Source organism: Leopardus geoffroyi, chromosome A2 (assembly GCF_018350155.1).
Source record: "Leopardus geoffroyi isolate Oge1 chromosome A2, O.geoffroyi_Oge1_pat1.0, whole genome shotgun sequence".
In the NCBI taxonomy this organism is placed as follows: Eukaryota; Metazoa; Chordata; class Mammalia; order Carnivora; family Felidae; genus Leopardus; species Leopardus geoffroyi.
This window is the reverse complement of record NC_059331.1, coordinates 5,074,801-5,093,354: the sequence shown is the minus strand read 5'-3', so window position 1 is coordinate 5,093,354 and position 18,554 is coordinate 5,074,801. Positions and strand designations below refer to the sequence as shown.

Sequence of the window (18,554 nt, the reverse complement as noted above, 5' to 3'; positions counted from 1 at the left end):
CTACCAATAAGGCTCAGACTCCAAAAGCTTTAGGTAATTTTTTATATAAAACAAAATGGCCCTAGCCCAGCGGCAGGAAGAAAAGATCTGAAACACGAGTATGTACATCAACAGTGGAAGGCACAGCGGGTCCGTTCGGAAGGGGTGGGGGGTGGGGCAGCAGGTTACACGGGTCTCAGCTGAAGCCACGGGGGCAGAAATAAAGTGCGTAGGTCCTGGGGCGCCCCGTGGCCCAGAAGCAGCAGCCAACAGCCCCCTTCTTCCCGCCTGTGGCAGGGTTCAGTTGAGCGTGACGCGGAGGTAGGAGGTGGGCACGTAGCCCTCACCTCCCTGTTTCCGCCTGACCCGGGTCCAGCCGTCGCCTTTGTCCTCCTCCATGAGACTGAGGTCTTCACCCTCGGCCATGGAGATGGTGCCCTCACTGGACCCTGTCATGGAGTAGCAGTGGGCTCGGATGTGCGTCACGTGCTTTGAAACAGAACCGAGCCAAAAACACCACCCCCTGCCCAACCCACCCCATCAACTGTGACACACAAGCTGTCCTCACCTTCAAAGTGGTAGATGGCCACACAGTGACCTATGGGGGATGCTGGTTCCTCCTCAAAATCCTCATCAAATTCCGTGTAGATGGGGGCATCCTGACCCTCCTCTGAGAGGGGCTCTTCAGAGCTGGTTGGGGACAGCGAAGCAAGTAAGGATGGGCCTCCTGGGTCCTGGGGGCAGACCCACTCTGTCCCCCCCGCTCACCTCTCCTTGTTATCCTGTGATCTACTGTTGTTGCTGTTGCTGCTGTCTGGTGGGGCGCTGGCTGGGGGGTCTGGAGGCCGGGTGTGGCGGCCCAAGCTGTCTCCCCGATTGCTCAGGACTCGGCTCTCTGCCTCTGCCAGCCAAGCCTGAGAGGAGGGAGCCACGAAGTCAATCCCAGGGCAGGGCTCCTCCGGGGTCGGCCCACTCCGGGCCTGGAGGTTCCCTGAGATCACCCATGCACACCCAAGGCTGTGATGAGACACAGCTGGAGCACCCCCCCTCCCACCAACACCTCCCTGTCCCCCCCCCCCCCCCCCCCGAGGAAGTGACTCAGCCAGGCCCGCTGGCCCCCACCCCTCCCCAGGGTCTTCCCTGACCTCATACTTCTGCACTTCCAATTTGAGCCGCTCGATGTTGTTCAGGGTTTCCGTGATCCGGGGCTCCAAGCTGGCAGGGTCCCCCATCTGGGGTGTCTTCTCATATACATCCTTCATTTTCTTCAGGGCTTCTCTAGGATGACACAGACAGATCGGAAACAACAGTCCCATGGGACTCAACAAGCAAAAAAAAAAAAAAAAAAACAAAACACCAAAAACAAAACATGTGCTTTGCTTCAAGGAACAAATAGCAAGACAAGACAGTGGTTAAATCTCAAACGTTAGTGCTTCACTGCCTGGGTTTGAATCCCAGTCTGGGCACATATCCTAGCGAGTCTGGACTAAGTTACTGAACCTCTGTCTCAGGATGCAAATCTGGAACATCAGGGATGACGATACGTACAGCTCATGGGAGCTCAAGACTGTAACAGTGCCTTTATTTATCCAAATACATACTGAGTACCTATTACATACCAGGCGCCGTTCCAGGCATCTGAAATAATAGCCCTAAACAAGCCCTAATCAGCGTCCTGCTTCTGCTCAGTCTCAGGAAAACGTGGGGATTCCAGTGGATCTACGTAAAGGGTTTGAGACGGTGTATGGCATAGGGTAAGCACTCCATACATGCTAACTATCGTTATCGTTAGCCTCCCTCCGGTCCCTGTCTCCTCCAGGACTAAATACACAGGCAGTAGTAGTAACAAGCATAGAGCTCTGGAGTATGGCGATCCTGGTTTCAACTTCTTCCCCATCCTAACATGGGATCCATGTTACAGATGAGAACACTGAGGCACAGAGAGGTGGGCCAGCTGGAATTCAAGGCCGGTCTGTCTTGGCTCCAAAGCTTCCCCCTTAACCCCTATACCATAAAAACCCAGGGACTACAAAGTTCCGTATGGAACCTTACACCAATAAAAGTTTTGTACAAGAGGTTCTGTGCAAACGGCAAAACAGAATTTGGCTGCCTGTCCACAGTGGCAAACGTCATTCCTATTATGTAAGGAGACTGGGAAGAGAATCTTGTTGCTTGGAAGAAGTGAGTAAAGATTTTCTTTTTTTCAATCTGGCAGATTTTCTATTGTTAATATTTTAAGCGTTTGAAGTATTAAATAGATAACCATATGTTTTTTTTTTTTCTTTTAGCCAATTAATGTAGTAAATGAGACTAATAGACGTTTTTATATTGAACCATCTTTGCATTACTGGGATAACACCCAATTGATTATGACTCGTCTTTTAAGAAGGTCGTTTTTTTGGGCGCCTGGGTGGTTCAGCTGGCTAAGCATCCTACTTCAGCTCCGGTCATGATCTCGCGCCCCACGTTGGGCTCTGTGCTGACAGCCTGGAGCCTGCTTGGAATTCTCTCCGCCCCTTCCCTGCTCGTGAACTCGCAAATAGTTTCTCTCTCTCTCTTTAATAACACTTTAAAAAAATTTTTTTTTTTTCCATTATGGTAAAATACACAGAACACAAAATTCCCCATTGGAACCATTTTGAAGCATCCAGTCCAGTTCCGTTGCATTAAATTACATCCACGCTGTGTGCAATCCTTGCCATCACACGATACGTCATTTTTAAAATACATCATTGGATTTGTTTGGCTGGGATTCTGCATCTAAGATCATAAGTGAAATTTCAATTCCTTGAATTCTTGCTAACCGATATGGGAATGGATTCCACCAGCCCCTTAAAGGAGCTGGCAGCTTTCACTTTTTCTGTTTGCTGGAATGACTTAAGAGGGGAAGTAACGCTTTCCTTTTCAGTGTGGTAGGAATCACCTATAAAACCACCGAGGCCTGGGGTTTACTGGCAAGATCTTCGAACACCACTCCGGTACAGTTCACTTATTATTGTATTTCGGTCATTGCCTGCCTGCCTGCCCCCAACCTTACCTCTGGTCAACCTCCTTCTGTAGTTCACGGCTCCGTTCTTCAAGCTGTTGCTGAAGTCGCTTTCTTTGCTGCTCTGGGGGCAAGTGGCTGAAATCCTCTGTCACCACTGTCTGCAAGGTAGGAAGACACTGCGTTTGGGATCAGGAATGCTAAGCTTCCAGGCTCTTCTACATGGCTAAGACACACCAAGTCCACCTTCCTCCCCACCCAAGGTTCTTGGGGGGCAAGGCCATGCACAGAGCAAAGCAGGTCCGGGTCTGGCAACCGGAGGAGCAGGCCCAGCTGGCGGCAGGAAGCGAGCCCAGGGTCCCGCCACCCAGCTGCTGGGCGGGCTGGGGCCGCCCCCTCCTCCTCCTCCTCCTCCTCCCCCGAGGCCTCACTTACCCCACGGCTGCCTCGAAGGCTGCGGAAGGATGCTAGCCGCGGTTTGACCGACTTACTGATCTCACTCAGTATGGCCAAGGGGTCGAGGCCGGAGCGGGGGGATGGGGGTCCATTAGGCAATGCCGAGGGCAGGGGGCCCCCCAGGGGGGAGAAGGGTGGAGGGCGTGGCTACCGGCGGGGGCAGGGGAGGGTATTGGGTCAGGAGGGGTGGGAGGATGTAGAGAACGAGGACGGACGATGGACGTAATAAAGAAAAGAGAAAAAACAAAATGGAGAAAAGAAAAGAAAAAAAAAAAAACAAAAAAAAAAAACGGTAAGAAAACCAGAACTCAAGATGCACAATCACACACAGAAAATGCATGCAAAGAGCAACATAAAAATCTGGGATGTGGTGGGGAGGACATTAGACTGTGAGCCAGAAGGCTGGGCCCCTCCCTAACCCCCTATGTTGCACCGTTGAATCCCACATCCAGTACCTAAGAATGGGGCCGGGGGGTGGGAGGCAGGGAGGCCCAGGTTTCCGTGCACCCAGCTTTCTGGGCTCACAGTCTAGAAGGTAGAGGGAGATACATGCAGGAATCAAGGTCTCAGACAGGTACGTGGCCACAGAGGTCAAAGGCAAGCTAAGAGAAGGATAGAAGTCACGATGGATCAGAAGGGTTACAGGTGGGGCTTAAGCTGGGAGAGTCTAATGTACAAATTGAAAAGGGTATCAAATTATATGTCAAGAGGGATCAAAAATATAAAACAGGGGTCATGAGATATAACCGTGGGGCCGGGGGACGGTGTCTGAAGATATAACCGTGGTGGGGGGTGTCTAAGTTATAAAACAGGAGTGTCCAGGTATGTGCTTGATATTAAAAGCCAAAAACCCCAAGAAAAAACAGCCTGAGGGTCACAGGCCTGGAGTCACATTGGCAGGATGGAGAGACTCCAGGGGAGTCCCCAGGGCCAGCGTCTCGAGCCCTCATCCAGCCCTGAACCCCAGAAGCAGGTCTTCTCCTAGCATCCTGAGAAGCAGCACACAGACACCACAGGCCCCCTCCCTGCACCCCACTCAGCCTTGGGGGACTCCCAGGCCAATCACCCGGCCGCCTCCCTTCCCTCCAGCCCGGGCCAGCAGCCAAGAGGAAAATTCCTGCCTGGGACTCAGCGTCCTGGCGGCTGGGGCTGACTCAGTGGGGGCCCCCCTGTCCCTACTCACATTCCCCGTCCCAAGGGCCCCGGCCCCCACCTTGTTCTTCTTGCTGAAGGGCCAGCGCTTGGCACGGCTACGGCCCGGGCCTCGGAGCTCAGGCCGTCCATCAGAGGGGGTGCCCAGGCTGCTGTCTGAGGGCACGCGGTTCATGGGCTGGCTGAAGTCTTCAAATTCCACGTCACCCGGGCGGGCAAAGCCTGACTTGTGCAGCTCAATTAGGACCTGGGAGTCCTGTGGGGGGGCGGTGGGGGAGGGGGGGGGCAGTCAGGGGCAAGACGAGATGCTCAGCCTTTGGGGTCCTCCTACTGCCCACCTGTCAGCCCCCTCGCCCGGGACCAGGCACCCACATTCTTGGCATCTACGGCATCCGCAGCCACCTTCATGCCCTCTAGACACTTGGCAATGATGGGTACCACCTGCAGCTCGGCCTCTGACAGGAGCCCATACCCAGCCCCCAGGTGGGTGGCCCGACGCTCATCCATGTCCTGAAGCTTCTGCGGGGACAGAGACAGGGGCACTAACGAGGGGCCAGCAGCAGCGATCCAGCTCACAATCGTGATGGGGCTCCACCCTGGCCCAGCTCCGAGCCGTCTGGTGGGGGAGACACAGAATCAAACAGACCCCACCCCAGGGTGGTCATGGGAGGAGACATGGGACAGGGGAGATTTCAGAGAGGACTTTGAGGAGCTCCCGCCTTGCCAGGGGAGTCAGGAAAGGCTTCTCAAAGTGGGTGACCGTGCTCAAAAAGCAGACCTCACACAGACACAGCCAGGCCAAGGGTTGGGACAAAGAGTAGACCAGAAGGCTAAAGAAGAAGAGGGGAAATGCGAGACCTTTCAGAGGGCAGGTGAGAGCTGGAGCTTAGAAGAACGGACAGAGCGTTCCAAAAGGAAAAGGAAGACGTCCCTGGCAGAAAGAACAGCTTGAGTAAAGACAGAGCTCGCAGACCCTGGTTGTTTTTCTAACCGCTTTTCAGCTGAGAGATCGGGACATTGCTGCTGAGGTTCCGACACGTGTGTAAGAGTCGATTCACTCTGGGGGGGTTTTCAGGAGGATGGGGCTGGGGGCCTGGGACACTCACGTCGAATATCTGGGGCATCTGGGAAAAATAGAAGTGGGCCTGGTCGCGGTTGAAGCGCTGTAGTTGGGCTGCGTACTCATTTTTGCTTTCTTCTGCCATGTGACTTCGAAGGTGGGCTTGTTGCTTGGCCTGAGGAGCATGGAGCTAGAAGTTGCTGCCAGGTCCTGGCCGCATCCCGGCCAGACATTCCCCCCCGCCTCTGCCTCCCGCCCCCATCTCCCCTCACCAAGCCCGTCCCAGACCCTGCAAGTACCTTCTCCACATCAGCCTTGGTGGCATTGATATCCTGATCGAGTCGTTCAGCAGTCTGGGCTGCCTTTTCAGCCTCTCGACAGTCACGCTCAAATTTTCGCTTACTCTGTGTTGGGGGCAGAACCAGAAGGAGGTAGTAGGTTGAGACAGCAAGATTTCAGGGACTGGCGGAAAGTGACCCAGCAAACGGGGGATAAGGGGCACGGCAGAAGCCCCCAGGGGAGAGGGGCTGCAGGCCAGACAACGCGGACAGCTCCATGGATCAGTAACCCTCCCCTGGCCCTCAGGGACAGAGCCACCCTTCTCCACACCCACAGACTCACATTCTCCAGCTGTTTGAAGCCACTTTCCAGCTGCTGCTGGGCCCGACGGCCTTCCTGAAAGTGCTGTGCCAACAGAAGCGGTTAGGCTCACCTAGGTTGCAGTAAGCGGCCCCTGAGAAGACCCAGGGAGGGGGAATCGCTCACCATCTTCCTCTCGTGTTTCATCTCTTGTGAGTACTTGGCCAGCTCAAGACACACGCGGACGCTGAGGTTCTCGGCCACCAGCTCCCGCTGGCCCGCGAAGTCATTCACCTCCTGGAGAATCTGCACGAAGGACTGTTGCTGGCTGAACCTGGGGCAGGATGGGAGGGGGCAGCGAACCAAAGTCAGGTCCCCCCCGGACCCACCTCCATATAGAAAAGGGAAAAAAAGCCCCAACACATTCCTCCCGTAAGCAACCTTAAATTCTGGTCCGTATCCCTTACCCCAAACCCTTCAGTGGGATACATATTGGAACTCAGAATTGTTCAGGTTTAGAAAGGGGATAGAATGCTGATGTCTTTTATGCATCACCCCAGTGGGGTCAGAGCAGCATCAAACACAGTATTTTTGCAGCCAGAGGCATTAATATTCACACTAAATGGGATAAAGACCAAGGACGTGATCAACATCAAGTCAGTTTAGGTCAGAGGTTGCTGCCAGACAAGTTACCCACACAATCTTGATTTCTGGAGCTTTTTGGATTCTGGAACTGGGGACCTGGGGTAAAGCGAAATGCTCCTATGACACTTACTATTGCCTAGGCACCGTTTTAATGCATTATCTCAGTTAATCTTCGCATGCGCCCTACAAGGTCACCATCATCATCCCCATGTCACAGGTGAGGAGAACAGAGGCATAAAACAGAAGTCAATTGCCCAGACTCACTCATTTAGTAACTGTTAGAGCCTCGCTCTCACTTAATAGGAGAATAAAATGGAAAACTTGAGTCAGTTGCCCAAAGCAGGTGGGCTAGAAAAGAGTGGATTTAGGATTCTGACACAGGTAATCTGGATGTTGCAACCATGCCCATCCCTCTAGGTGGGATCTGAAGCAAGAAGTAAGGGACTTGCTTGGGGTAGCCTAGTGAGGGAGAGGAAGTGAGACCCACACCCCCGGGGCCCCCAAATCTAGCCCTGCAATCCCTCTCCGTCCTTACTTGGATTCCGGGTCATCTTTGGCAGGTCTCTTGGGCAGGTATTTTTTCACCAGGCTCCTAACGGAGGGAGGCAGAAAGGCTGAGCCCCTGGCCCTCCAACAGCTCCCCCAAGCCCCAGGGCGGGTCCACCGTAAGGTCTCACCTCAGTTGCTTTGCATAAGCCTGCTCCACCTCGGTCCGCTCTTTCACGAACTTCACATATCTGTCCAACAGGTCCAGCCCCCACTGCGTGTGCCGCTCGAGCACCTCAAACTGATCCTGGAAGGAGGTGTGGGGATCCGGAACAAGACGTTGGGACCCCACTGCCGGCCGACCAGGCGCGGGAGAGGCCTGAAGGCTCTGGGCTCGGAGAAGGAGTGGCTTCCCGGCCCCGCCCCGGCGCGGCGCGGGGGGAGGCAGGAAACCGGCGGGAACCCCCTCCCCTTCCCGGGAAGGGCCAGGGAACAGGGGCGGGGCCCCAGCCGGACTACAGGGTCCCCGTCGCCTGACCGCCAAGAGGGGTGTGGAATGGGGCAGAGCCACTCCCCCCTGCCCTGGCTCCCCTAATCCCCCCCCCCTACAAGATTCCGGAAAATCCGGCCGGCCCGGCGTGAGTCAGGCCAGAGGGGCAGGGTTCCCTGCAGCTTGGGGGGCCCAAGAATGTCCAGGGGACAGGCCCCATGTTCCCCGGTTCGCCAAGCTTCCCGGGGTACCCTCCCGATATATGACTCCGTCTCCCCCACTGAGTCCACTGCACCTCCAAAAGAAACGCCACACCGAGTTGTGGGGGAAGGAATCTAGCTATCCCGCTGCACCCAGGAACCCAGGGATGCCACCGCCCCCATAAAAAGGAGGGGTCAGAGGTATGGGTTAGGATACGGGGGAATTTCTGGGGCTTCCAGAGTAGAGATTAGAGGTGGCCTGGGGGCAGCCCCTCCCTGTGCCTGGGGCAGGTTGGGGGAGGGGACTGCGAGGCGAGGCTCGGCCTCGTAGCCCCCTCCCTCCCCAGAGGGTCCCAAGCCCCTAGGTGTTGATTGGCGGCGCCGTAAGGGCGGTCAGAACTTCTAGGTCCCACGTGGGGTTGAAAGTGGCCAGAGGGTCCCCTCCCCCGCCCGAGCGGGACAGGCGGGCGGCGGGCGGCGGGCAGGGACCCAGGGGCCGTAAGATAAGCCGCCGGCCCAGCCAGGGTGCTCAAAATAGGTGACCTCGCCCGGCCGCCCCGGCCTTGTCCTAGGACTTCTGCCCTCCTCATTCCGAACCCCGCGCTCAGTTTCCCCACTCCGCTCCTGCACGGTCGCCCTCCGCCCCGGGCGTCCAGAAACGCCCTGGGAAACTCCGAGAGAGGGCGGAAAGCTGGGACTCCAGGGGTCGCTGAAGGGGTGAGCTCCGAGCCCCCGCTAAGGTGTTGCAGGAGCAAAGAGGGAGGGGGTCTGGACTCCAGAAAGGGAGGAACGTGGGGCAGGGCCGATCGGACTCACCCACAACTCGGTGCCCCAATCCATGCTGCTCCCGCCGAAGCCGCCGCCGCGCCCGGTCCCCGCCGCCCGCCGCCGGGAGACTCAGCTCGGGGCGGCGCGCCCGGCCCCGCCCGCCAGGGCCCGCCCACTCCAGGCTAGGCCCCGCCCCCGAGGGCCCTGCCACGCCCCCATCTGCGCGGAGCCCCTGAACTGCGCCCTGAAGGCGGGACCCCCAAGGAGGCGGGGCCCAACGGACGCCCCGCCCCTTCTTAAAGGAAAGTTGCCACCCGACGCCACTGGGCCGACCCCTTAAAGGACCCCCACCCATTTTCCAAATCCGGCCCCTCTGATCCTCTCCACCCCTGCCCTGCCTGGGGCTGTTCTTACTTTTCTCTTTTCCTTCAACCAACCATTCCTTAAAGGGCCAAGACATTAAAACCCCAACCCGACAGGTCCTTCCCCCACCCCTTCTGTGGAAGAACCTGAGGTCACCCCGCTCTTGTGGGCCGGCCGGGCTCCAGACATCTCTGTTCGTCCCACTAATGGTCTGGTTCTCTCCGGCCACAGGGCGGATGGGAGGACTTCGATCCGGCCCAGAACGCGTCTCCGCCAAGGCCCGGTCCATTAGCGCCCCCACCGCATCCTGCCTTCCCCCTCCTCCCGAAGTCTGCGCCGGGAAACTGAGGACTGGCCGTCCTTGGGGCACCGGGCCCAGGTCTTTCCTCGGCCCTCATCCAGTTCGCGCTTCCACCTGCCCATTTTCCAGTCGCATCCATTAAGACCCAATCAGGCTTCCTAGTCTGTACTGACCCTGGTTCCGACTCCACCTCTCCCTCCAGAAACTCGGGCCCTGGGGGCTGGAAGTCTGTCACCTCTTTCATAAAAGTCTGTTCGCACCTCATTAATCTCTTTAAGGCACTGGGATGAAAGGAGAGAGAATCCTGCAGCTCCCACCCTCCTGTCTCCAGCCTTTGGTGCTTAGTGTCTACAGAGGTGACAGACGCCCCAGAGCCCCCAGGCACAAGTTAGGCTCTAAGCTCCCAGATTCCCAGTACACACACCGGGGAGCCCAGGAGGATAGCCCCAGGAGCCCACACTGGCACAGATGGCCCTGTGGGGACCTGGCCCCACCTGCTGGTGGCTTCTGAGCTAGAAAACCTCAAGTTGCGAAGTGGGCTGTGCTCCAGGGGCTGGGGGACCAGATGAATCAGTGGCTCAGCCTGGTATTAGAGTCTCAAATTCAAATTGGAATTGGGATTCATTCCAGGTCAGCACCACAGTTGGGATGGGATCTCAGACTGGGGTCAGAAGCTTCGCCGAGGGGTCAGCAACCCAGTAGGGGGTCTGGGACTCAAACTAGGGTCCAGAGGTCAGGCCTAGTCTGGGGTCAGTGCTCCAAATGGAGGGCTCAACCAGAGATTAAGGCTCAGTGTAGGTTGAGGGTCAGAAGGGAGTGGGGAAGTCTGGGTTTCAGGCTGATGTCGGGGCTCAGCTGCAGGTAGGGGGACTCAGCCGAGGGTTGGTGTTCAGTCCATTGACAAGTTCAGCCTGGCATCTGTGCATGGGCTTCTAGTTGCCTCACTCGAGGGAGGGAGGCTCCGCCTAAGGCTGGGATTCAGCCCAGGGTCATAGGTCATCCTAGGGCCAAGATTTAGCCTGGGGCTAGGTTTAGGCCTCCTAGGATCAGGAAGATTAGAACCGGACAGGCCTCGGCAGATGCATGTGTTTACCAAAAATCTGTGCTCTGGCTAGGAGCCACTTCCCCGGGGTGAAAAGGGGAAGTCCGTCCTTGGGGATATTGGGATGTGTAGTTTATTGAATGCCCTGTTGCGCCGTCTGCTCTCACTGCATTCTGGGTAATGTAGTCCTGGACAGACCTTCAGTTGGGCGTGGATGAAGGAGTTCCGCTTCAAGGGCGGGATATCAGATCCATCACAATTGGTTAGGTGGACTGTTTGTCAAATTACATCGGGACAATCTTTCTAATGATTGGTGAGAGCGGAGGTGGGGTTAAGCATTATCAGCACCCCATTCGGAGCCGGTGTTGTCTGTTTGGTGTCGCGCGGGGGTGGGGATGCGGATTTTCTAGGAAAGAGTCGCTGATTGGCTGGGCGGGCTGGAAATGCCGGAAGGTCGGCCCTCACCGTGCGGCGATTGGCTCACCCGTTGGCGGTGGGGGCGTCAGAGGCGGTATCAGGGGAGGTGGTGGCTCTAGAGATGGCGGTGAGCGAGAGGAGGGGGCTCGCCCGCCGGAGCCCCCCGGAGTGGGGGCAGCTGCTACTTCTGCTGCTGCTCTTGGGTGGCTGTTCTGGGCGCATCCACCGACTGGCGCTGACGGTGAGTCCCGCCGCGCGGCGGACTGGGGCGGGGGGCGCAGTGTTGTCTCGAAGAAGCCCCTGGTTTGGAGTGGTCTCGTCCTACCTCCCCCTCGTCTTTCGTGGGATGGAGCGGTCCGGTGCCCCCCGCCTCCAGGCCCGGAGTGGTCTCGTCCGAGGAGTCCCTTCAGTCCTCTGGTGGCGCAGCCTGGCTGGCCGTGTTAGGACTGTGCCCCGCCCGTTGGGGGGGTGGGTCTTCAGCTCCAGGGAACACCCCACCCCCTCCCGCCCGCCCCTTAGTCCTCTAAATTCTTGAGATTGCTCTGGGGGCGCTGGCACCTTTGGCGCCGCCCAGGGGAGTCCCTGGGGTTTCTAGGATTGGGTTCTCTGGGCACTCACTGGGATCTTGGGGACTCATTTGGAATCTACAAACTGGGAGGTCAGAGCTCGGCGCACCAAGATAAATAACTCTGCTCTTGGGGTGGTGTTCACCAAGTGCGGAGACTTGCAAATGCCCCAGGCTTTCTTTTGCTGGACTCTCAGAATGGTGGCTGGAGGATGTGGGGCTACCCTGTTCCTCCCCGGGGGATTGGTCTGGGGACATGGCCTCCGGGAAGGCCCTCTCAGCCTCTCCCATTACTCTTTGGACCTGTCCTCAATCTAGGGGTACCAGGAGGGGGCCGAGCTCTTAGGGGGACCTCGCGCCAGAGCCGTGGGGCTGAGTTGGAAAGAAGTCTGAGCTGCCGCTGCCTCTTCCTCCTTGGTCTCCGGCAGGGGGAGAAGCGAGCAGACATCCAGCTGAATAGCTTCGGCTTCTACACCAATGGCTCCCTGGAGGTGGACCTGAGCCTCCTGCGTCTGGGCCTCCAGGAGACAGAAGAGAAGGCCCCGCTGGTGAGGGGCTTTGAGGAGTTTGCTGGAGCAGGGCGAAGAGCACAAGTTTCCAAGCCCCCTGTCCTCAGTTTCTAGCTCTGCCCCTCATCCGTGGGATCTTGGGCAAGTGCATTGGCCCCTCTGAGGCTCCTCATCTGTAACGTGGGAAAAACAAAATCTCGTGCCATGTATGCTAGACCCTGAGCTTGGGTTGGTAGAGGGAGGGCATTATTACATCAACATTTTAATTGGGTGAAAACAGGATGGGCTAGGTCCAGAGGACCAGCGAGGGTCTCCCTAGGGAAGTGACATCCACGTAGAGTGGCTCGAGATGGTTAGGAGTTAAGAGTATGAGAAGCCAGGGGCAGGATGGTGTGTTGGAAAATTCCATGAGTGAATGTGGGACCTAGTACATAGTAGGTGTTCAGTAAATTTGAGGTTACATTTCTATTGCTACTAAAAGAGGTGCCTTGGCGAGGTCTCTGCGCAATCCCTCATTTTGTCCCTTTTTCTTTCCACCTGCCAGGTGGGGTTCAGTCTGACTCGGGTTCGATCTGGCAGTGTTCGATCCTACTCAGTGAGTGGAGGGGGGGGTAGGGAGAGGGTGAGGAGGGCCTGGGATGTCTGTCCTTTACATCTGGAGCCCAGAGGCCCTCCTTTCCCAGAGAGGGGAGCAAGAAGTGACCGTCCCTTGCGGGGTACACGGGGAGGAGGCAGGGTGGGGGTGGATTAGTGGGAGTTGGTAACCAAGGTGCCCTCTTACCCACTCCCCAGACCCGGGACCCCCACGACTGTCCTCTCTGGAAAAACAGTAGCAACCTCCTGGTTCTCTTCCTCATCGACACCAAGGATCTGCGGTAAGTTGATGGGCCAGGGGCTGCGTCATTTGTGTTTCCCTGGGTGTGATACCCACGTGAGCTGATCAGGTGCAATGAGAAGCCAGCCGGAAAGAACCTCCGTGCTCTTAGGAAGAAAGCCACGTGCTTTTCAATTTTGCCTTCCAGCCTTCTGGTTACGGGAAGGAGGGAGAGGGGCAGGGTACCCAGAGAGTGTTGGGGTCTCAGGGCAGAAGACACGGACACAGAGGAGTGTTGTGGGAATTGACAGCAATAGTTAATGCTTGTTGAATGCTTCCTGTGTGCCAGGCAGCATCCTGCAAGCTTTTACAGGTGTGAACTCATCGATTCTTTATACTATTATTATCCCCATTCTATCTATCTATCTATCTATCTATTTATTTATTTATTTATTTCAACGTTTATTTATTTTTGGGACAGAGAGAGACAGAGCATGAACGGGGGAGGGGCAGAGAGAGAGGGAGACACAGAATCGGAAACAGGCTCCAGGCTCTGAGCCATCAGCCCAGAGCCCGACGCGGGGCTCGAACTCCCGGACCGCGAGATCGTGACCTGGCTGAAGTCGGACGCTTAACCGACTGTGCCACCCAGGCGCCCCATATTATCCCCATTCTAAAGAAGAGGAAACTGAGGCCCAAGAACTGGGATTTGGACCCAGGCAGCCTGGCACCAGAGTCCCACAATACCATGTAGCCTGTCTGTAGACACATTTTCATTTAAAACAATGCGCTGAAGTAGAATGAGTAAGTCACTGTCACGGGAAGTGACAGTCACAGGTGCAGGCAGTTCATAGATGTGGCAGTCATCTAGATGGGTGATGGCCAGTGCTGGAATTGTGTGACCACTGATTCAGCCTGGTGCCGCCCTCAGAAAGGAGATCCGAAGGGCCCAAGGGGCCATTGAGTTCCTCTGCACAGGTCATGCACATGACCCAAGCCTTCAGCCTCACCCTCACGGTCCCCACCCTCACCCCAGGGTCCAGGTGAGGAAGTATGGAGAGCAGAAGAAGCTGTTCATCTCTCCTGGGCTCCTCCCCGAAGCACCTTCTGAACCAGGGCCCTCAAATCCAGTGTACACAGTCACCCCTAATGTGGACAGCGGTGAGTGAGGCTGGCCATGTGAGCGGGGAGAGTGTAGATGGCTAGGGCTGTTCTGGGCCGCCTCCCGTTTTTCTGCTGTCCATTTGTCCATCCATCTCTAAACTCATTCACTTGTCCCCTACAGGGGCCACCACTACGCTTGACAAGACCGAGTCGAAACCCACAGTGTCCCAGGGAGATCAGCAGGTTCGGGGAAGGTCTCTTCAGGGGCATATGGCGACCCAGGCGGGGGGCCAGCTAATGCTCCATGCAGCACTCTGTCCCCTCAGGGCCCCAGTGGGAAGGACAAGGAACTGATCCTGGGTCTCGGGCATCTCAACAACTCCTACAACTTCAGCGTGAGTGTCTGTGAGCGCCTGTGGCCCCACCTCCTCCCAGAGTGGGGACTCCCAGGCTGAGGCCTCCACTCCCCCTGTCTGCCCCCCACCCCCCAGTTCCACGTCGTGATCGGCTCTCAGGCGGAGGAAGGCCAGTACAACCTCAATTTCCACAACTGTTACAACTCCAGGCCGGGCCAGGAGCAGCCGTTTGACATCACGGTGAGCAGATGCAGGGCGGCTTTGCCACATCCTCCCTGAGGCCATGCTGTGGACCGGTAGACCGATGTACCCACCTGGGAGATGGGAAGACCGAGGCACGGAGAGGGGGAGCTTGAGAGTGGGAGAGTGAGACTCGCACTCCTGGCTCTGCACGTCCAGAGCTGGTATGCCATCCCCACCGCTGCCCCCTCCCCAGGTCATGATCCGGGAGAAGAACCCTGAGGGCTTCCTGTCAGCGGCAGAAATTCCCCTTTTCAAGCTGTATATGGTCATGTCTGCCTGCTTCCTGGCTGCTGGCATCTCCTGGGTGTCCCTTCTCTGCAGGAACACGTAATGCCTGGTTGGGGGGGGGGGTCCCCCACCTTGTCTGTTCATACCCTCCCATCCCTGCCCCTAACTAATGCCCTCCACCTCCTTCTGTCTGTGCCCTTCCCCACCCCCCACCAGGTACAACGTCTTCAAGATCCATTGGCTGATGGCAGCCCTGGCTTTCACCAAGAGCATCTCCCTCCTTTTCCACAGTGTGAGAGCTTGGGCCCAGAGCAGAAGGGGGTGGGCTGGGGTCTCTGGGTCCAGGAAGAAGCCCAAGCAGCCCACTCCCCAAATCTGTGCAGACCCTGGGCTTGGGAGTTCATTTGTCCTACTGTCCACATGTCCAGCCATTTTTGCACTGTGGCCTCCAGCTGTCCACCCAGCCCAGCTGTCTGCCTGTCCTTCTGTCTGGCTGTGGCTGTCCACTGGCCCAGCTCTGACTCTCCCCCTGCCTGATTGTCTCACTATCTCATTGTCCATCCATCCAGCTGTGACTTCCCTGCCTTTGTCACGGCTGTGACTGCCCATCCGTCATCCCAGCCATCCACCCCTATGTTGTCACGGCCATTTCTGAGTCCAGCTGCCATCCTGGTCATAACTGTCAGCTCTGTCCACTTTCTGACCACCATGCAACAGTGATCGTCCATGTTCCTAAGCCATCGCTAGCCTCCCCGTTGTCACTGTCCACCCACCCATCCGTCCATCTGTCTGACTGTCCATCCGTCCACCTCCAGATCAACTATTACTTCATCAACAGCCAGGGTCACCCCCTCGAAGGCCTCGCTGTCATGCACTACATCACACACCTGTGAGTGCCCTTCTCTGCGGCAGGTTGGGGGGTGGGCTGGGGAGGGTCGGGCACCCCCTCTTACCACACACACTCCCCAGGCTGAAGGGCGCTCTCCTCTTCATCACCATCGCCTTGATCGGCTCTGGCTGGGCCTTTGTCAAGTACGTCCTGTCAGACAAGGAAAAGAAAATCTTTGGGATCGTGATTCCCCTGCAGGTGCACAGGAGGCCCCAGGCCGGTGGGTGGGGATGGGACCAGGCACACCTTGGCCCTTGGGGCACACCTACCCAGCCTACACCGCCCCCAGGTCCTGGCCAACGTGGCCTACATCGTCATTGAGTCCCGTGAGGAGGGCGCGAGCGACTACAGGCTCTGGAAGGAGACCCTCTTCCTGGTGGACCTCATCTGCTGTGGCGCCATTCTCTTCCCTGTGGTCTGGTGAGGATCCGACACGTGACCCCCGCTGGAGGCTGAGGACCACCCCCCCCCCCGCCCAGGCCACCACAAACATGGCCAGAGGTAGTGCTGACAGCTTCCTGTGTCCCCTGCCCCACTCCAGGTCTATCCGGCATCTCCAGGATGCATCAGGCACTGATGGAAAGGGTGAGGCCCTGGTCCCAGGACCTCCTGGGCCCCCAGCCCCTGTCCCACTCCAGGACCCTCTTTCTGATCCCTGGATGTCCCTTCCCTCCCTGCCGCCATTGCCTTCCTGCCTCTCTACCTTGCTTCCCGTCCAGCGCTCCCCACCCCAAACATCCCCCTCCAGGTTTCCTGCCCCTTGGCCCCTCCCCGAGATGTTCTCCCAGTCCCCAGACCTCCTCCACACCTCTCCCTTTCCCCATGCCCCCAGCCTCCTTCCCCTAACCCCCCTCTCTGTGTACACCCTCAGTGGCAGTGAACCTGGCCAAGCTGAAGCTGTTTCGGCATTACTATGTCATGGTAGGAGCCCCATTCTCACTCGGCGGAGTTTTGTGGTCTTCGGGGGGATTTTTTTTTTTCCGGGGGTTACAACCAGCCCATTGGCATACCCACTCTAACCCCTCCGTCTGCCATCAGCCAGCCATCACTCAGCCCCAACGCCCTGCCCTCTGTCTCTGTCCCGGCAGATCATCTGTTACGTCTATTTCACGAGGATCATCGCCATCCTGCTGCGGGTGGCCGTGCCCTTCCAGTGGCAGTGGCTGTGCCAGGTGGACACGGGGGCCATAGGCAGATGGGAGGGTGGGCCAGACAGCTTTGGGGGCGGGGGTGCAGGGGGCGTGCCTGACACTCCTCCTGCCCTTGCCCTGCAGCTCTTGGTGGAAGGCTCCACTCTGGCCTTCTTCGTGCTCACTGGCTACAAGTTCCAGCCTGCAGGCAACAACCCATACCTGCAGCTGCCCCAGGAGGACGAGGAGGACGTGCAAATGGAGCAACTGTGAGCCCTGGGCCTCAGGGGCTGGTGGGGGGCACGGGCACAGGAGTCCTGGAGGCAGGGTGGGCGGGGCCAGCGCTCGGGGGGCGGGGCCGGGGAGCTCTAGGCGTGGATTTGATGGCCATCGGGGGCGGGGCCTAGTCCCCCTCAACTCCTGAGCCGCCTCCTGGTTCTCTGCCTCTAGAATGACCAGTTCTGGGTTCCGGGAAGGCCTGTCCAAAGTCAACAAAACAGCCAGCGGGCGGGAGCTATTGTGATCATCCCGGCATCTGGGACCAGTCCTCCGTCCCCCGCCTGCTCCCACCCGCTCCACACACACATTCCTCACTCCTGCGGGCTCCCAAAGCGCCAGGAGCGGGAGGAGGAGGGCGCCCCGGGGCGCATGCTGCGCCTAGCTCCCTGAGCCTTGAGTCCCCAGAGCCCATTCAGAAGAGAGCCCCCCCTCTTCCCCCAAGTATTGGGCAATCCTGTCCCCGCCCTGGAGCCATCTGCTGCTTGCAGTTGCACAATAATGACCGATCTGTTTTGCTAGCCTGGTTTCTTGCTTTTCTGGGTGTTGAGGTCTAACACGGAGGTTGTGCTTACAGTTGAGAAACCTGTATTCAAGGGGGGGTGGGGGAGGTTTCAGTCTCCGTTGCCCTCCACATTCAGTAAATGTCATTCGAGCAACTGCTACACGTCAGGCCCTGAACCCGGTGCTGAGGACAGAGCAGTGACCCAGGCTCGACCCTCAAGGGGCTCACGGTTGGGGGAAGGGGCCAGGCAGGGATAAGGATGAGACCATCACAGGGCCCTGACCCAGCCTGGGAAGCTGGGGGGAGGTGATGAGACAAGTAGGGGAAGGACGGCAGGCCCAGGGGAGGGACAGCGTGTGTAGAGGCTGGAGGTCAGGAAAACTTGCTGCTTCGTAGGCCCACAAGTAGTGGGCACGGAAGTGTCTAACTGTGGCTAACGCTGAGCGCCACACCCTCTTCGAAGGCTTCCATTGACCCTGACTCCTATTAAGCCTGTGAGACACAGACAGGCTAAGTAGCTTGCCCAGGGTCACACAGCTGATGAGTTGAGAGACTCGGGGCTCAAAACACTAGCAGTCTGGTTTCAGAGCTGCACTTTCCCACGGACCCCACTGCCCTTCGGCACCTAGACTCCCTGCGACCAAACCTCCGGCCTCCCCCAACCCACCGCGCCCTTTGTTGTATGCCCCTGGGTAGGTGGTTTCGCCTCTGTGTCCTAACATGTCAACTGAGGTCCCCATGAGGCCACTGAGTATCACACATGTGATAATGGTGTGAGTGGCTCAGCACAGCCTGACCTTTCGTGGGCTGCCCTGAGCCTTGAAGAGGGCACTGCACCTGTGCACCCACGTGGGCAGCTCCAGAGATGTCATTGTCTCCCCTGTCCCAAACCCCCTTTCAGCCAGAGTGCCCACAGCCCCTTTTGGAGCTCAGCAGACAGTTCTCAGTGGGGGCCACAGGCATGGGATGACGGGTAGAGAATCAGGAAGGGGTCAAGGCTTCCTGCAAACA

At 57.6% G+C, this 18,554-nt stretch overlaps 2 protein-coding genes and 1 long non-coding RNA gene across 8 annotated transcripts; 1 reads left to right on the top strand and 2 right to left on the bottom strand.

Moving 5' to 3' along the window:
• Window positions 1-28: 28 nt before the first annotated feature.
• TRIP10 (thyroid hormone receptor interactor 10) lies at window positions 29-8,980 on the bottom strand. 2 transcript variants are annotated; one of them, XM_045491757.1, is made up of 15 exons: window positions 8,850-8,980; window positions 7,535-7,650; window positions 7,393-7,449; window positions 6,399-6,546; window positions 6,255-6,317; window positions 5,933-6,037; window positions 5,680-5,808; window positions 4,946-5,092; window positions 4,635-4,829; window positions 3,401-3,568; window positions 3,017-3,126; window positions 1,125-1,257; window positions 748-893; window positions 548-669; window positions 29-428 (listed from the first exon to the last, which is right to left on the bottom strand). In XM_045491757.1, the coding sequence occupies exons 1-15, from the start codon at window positions 8,871-8,873 to the stop codon at window positions 280-282; spliced, it is 1,812 nt and encodes a 603-aa protein (XP_045347713.1). In that variant the 5' UTR covers window positions 8,874-8,980; the 3' UTR covers window positions 29-279. The 2 variants fall into 2 exon arrangements, with proteins under 2 accessions (XP_045347713.1, XP_045347714.1); XM_045491758.1 differs by lacking the exon at window positions 3,401-3,568.
• A 2,015-nt stretch (window positions 8,981-10,995) lies between these two features.
• Window positions 10,996-17,559, top strand: GPR108 (G protein-coupled receptor 108). 5 transcript variants are annotated; one of them, XM_045491764.1, is made up of 18 exons: window positions 10,996-11,165; window positions 11,918-12,037; window positions 12,543-12,593; window positions 12,791-12,873; window positions 13,849-13,973; window positions 14,098-14,159; window positions 14,243-14,311; window positions 14,408-14,512; window positions 14,709-14,842; window positions 14,960-15,035; window positions 15,559-15,632; window positions 15,713-15,830; window positions 15,922-16,052; window positions 16,174-16,217; window positions 16,504-16,553; window positions 16,721-16,804; window positions 16,907-17,031; window positions 17,213-17,559. In XM_045491764.1, exons 1-18 carry the CDS (start codon window positions 11,046-11,048, stop codon window positions 17,283-17,285), a joined length of 1,644 nt encoding a protein of 547 aa, XP_045347720.1. In that variant the 5' UTR covers window positions 10,996-11,045; the 3' UTR covers window positions 17,286-17,559. The 5 variants fall into 5 exon arrangements, with proteins under 5 accessions (XP_045347720.1, XP_045347722.1, XP_045347724.1 ...); XM_045491766.1 differs by having other exon boundaries at window positions 11,022-11,165; window positions 11,808-12,037; XM_045491768.1 differs by lacking the exon at window positions 10,996-11,165 and adding an exon at window positions 11,444-11,582.
• LOC123605212 lies at window positions 12,044-15,773 on the bottom strand. The gene is made up of 3 exons (XR_006715649.1): window positions 15,697-15,773; window positions 12,930-12,979; window positions 12,044-12,171 (listed from the first exon to the last, which is right to left on the bottom strand). It is a non-coding gene; the product is annotated as an uncharacterized LOC123605212 (long non-coding RNA).
• Window positions 17,560-18,554: the final 995 nt, after the last annotated feature.

Bases quoted from the DNA above. Each gene is read 5' to 3' on its own strand.
- GPR108 (XM_045491764.1), top strand. From the start codon at position 11,046: ATGGCGGTGAGCGAGAGGAGGGGGCTCGCCCGCCGGAGCCCCCCGGAG. The intron at 13,974-14,097 runs GTGAGTGAGGCT...TGTCCCCTACAG, and splicing joins CACCCCTAATGTGGACAGCG to GGGCCACCACTACGCTTGAC. The intron at 14,312-14,407 runs GTGAGTGTCTGT...CCCACCCCCCAG, and splicing joins ACAACTCCTACAACTTCAGC to TTCCACGTCGTGATCGGCTC.
- TRIP10 (XM_045491757.1), bottom strand. From the start codon at position 8,873: ATGGATTGGGGCACCGAGTTGTGG. The intron at 5,809-5,932 runs GTACTTGCAGGG...CATGCTCCTCAG, and splicing joins CCAAGGCTGATGTGGAGAAG to GCCAAGCAACAAGCCCACCT. The intron at 429-547 runs GTGAGGACAGCT...ACTCCATGACAG, and splicing joins GGCCATCTACCACTTTGAAG to GGTCCAGTGAGGGCACCATC.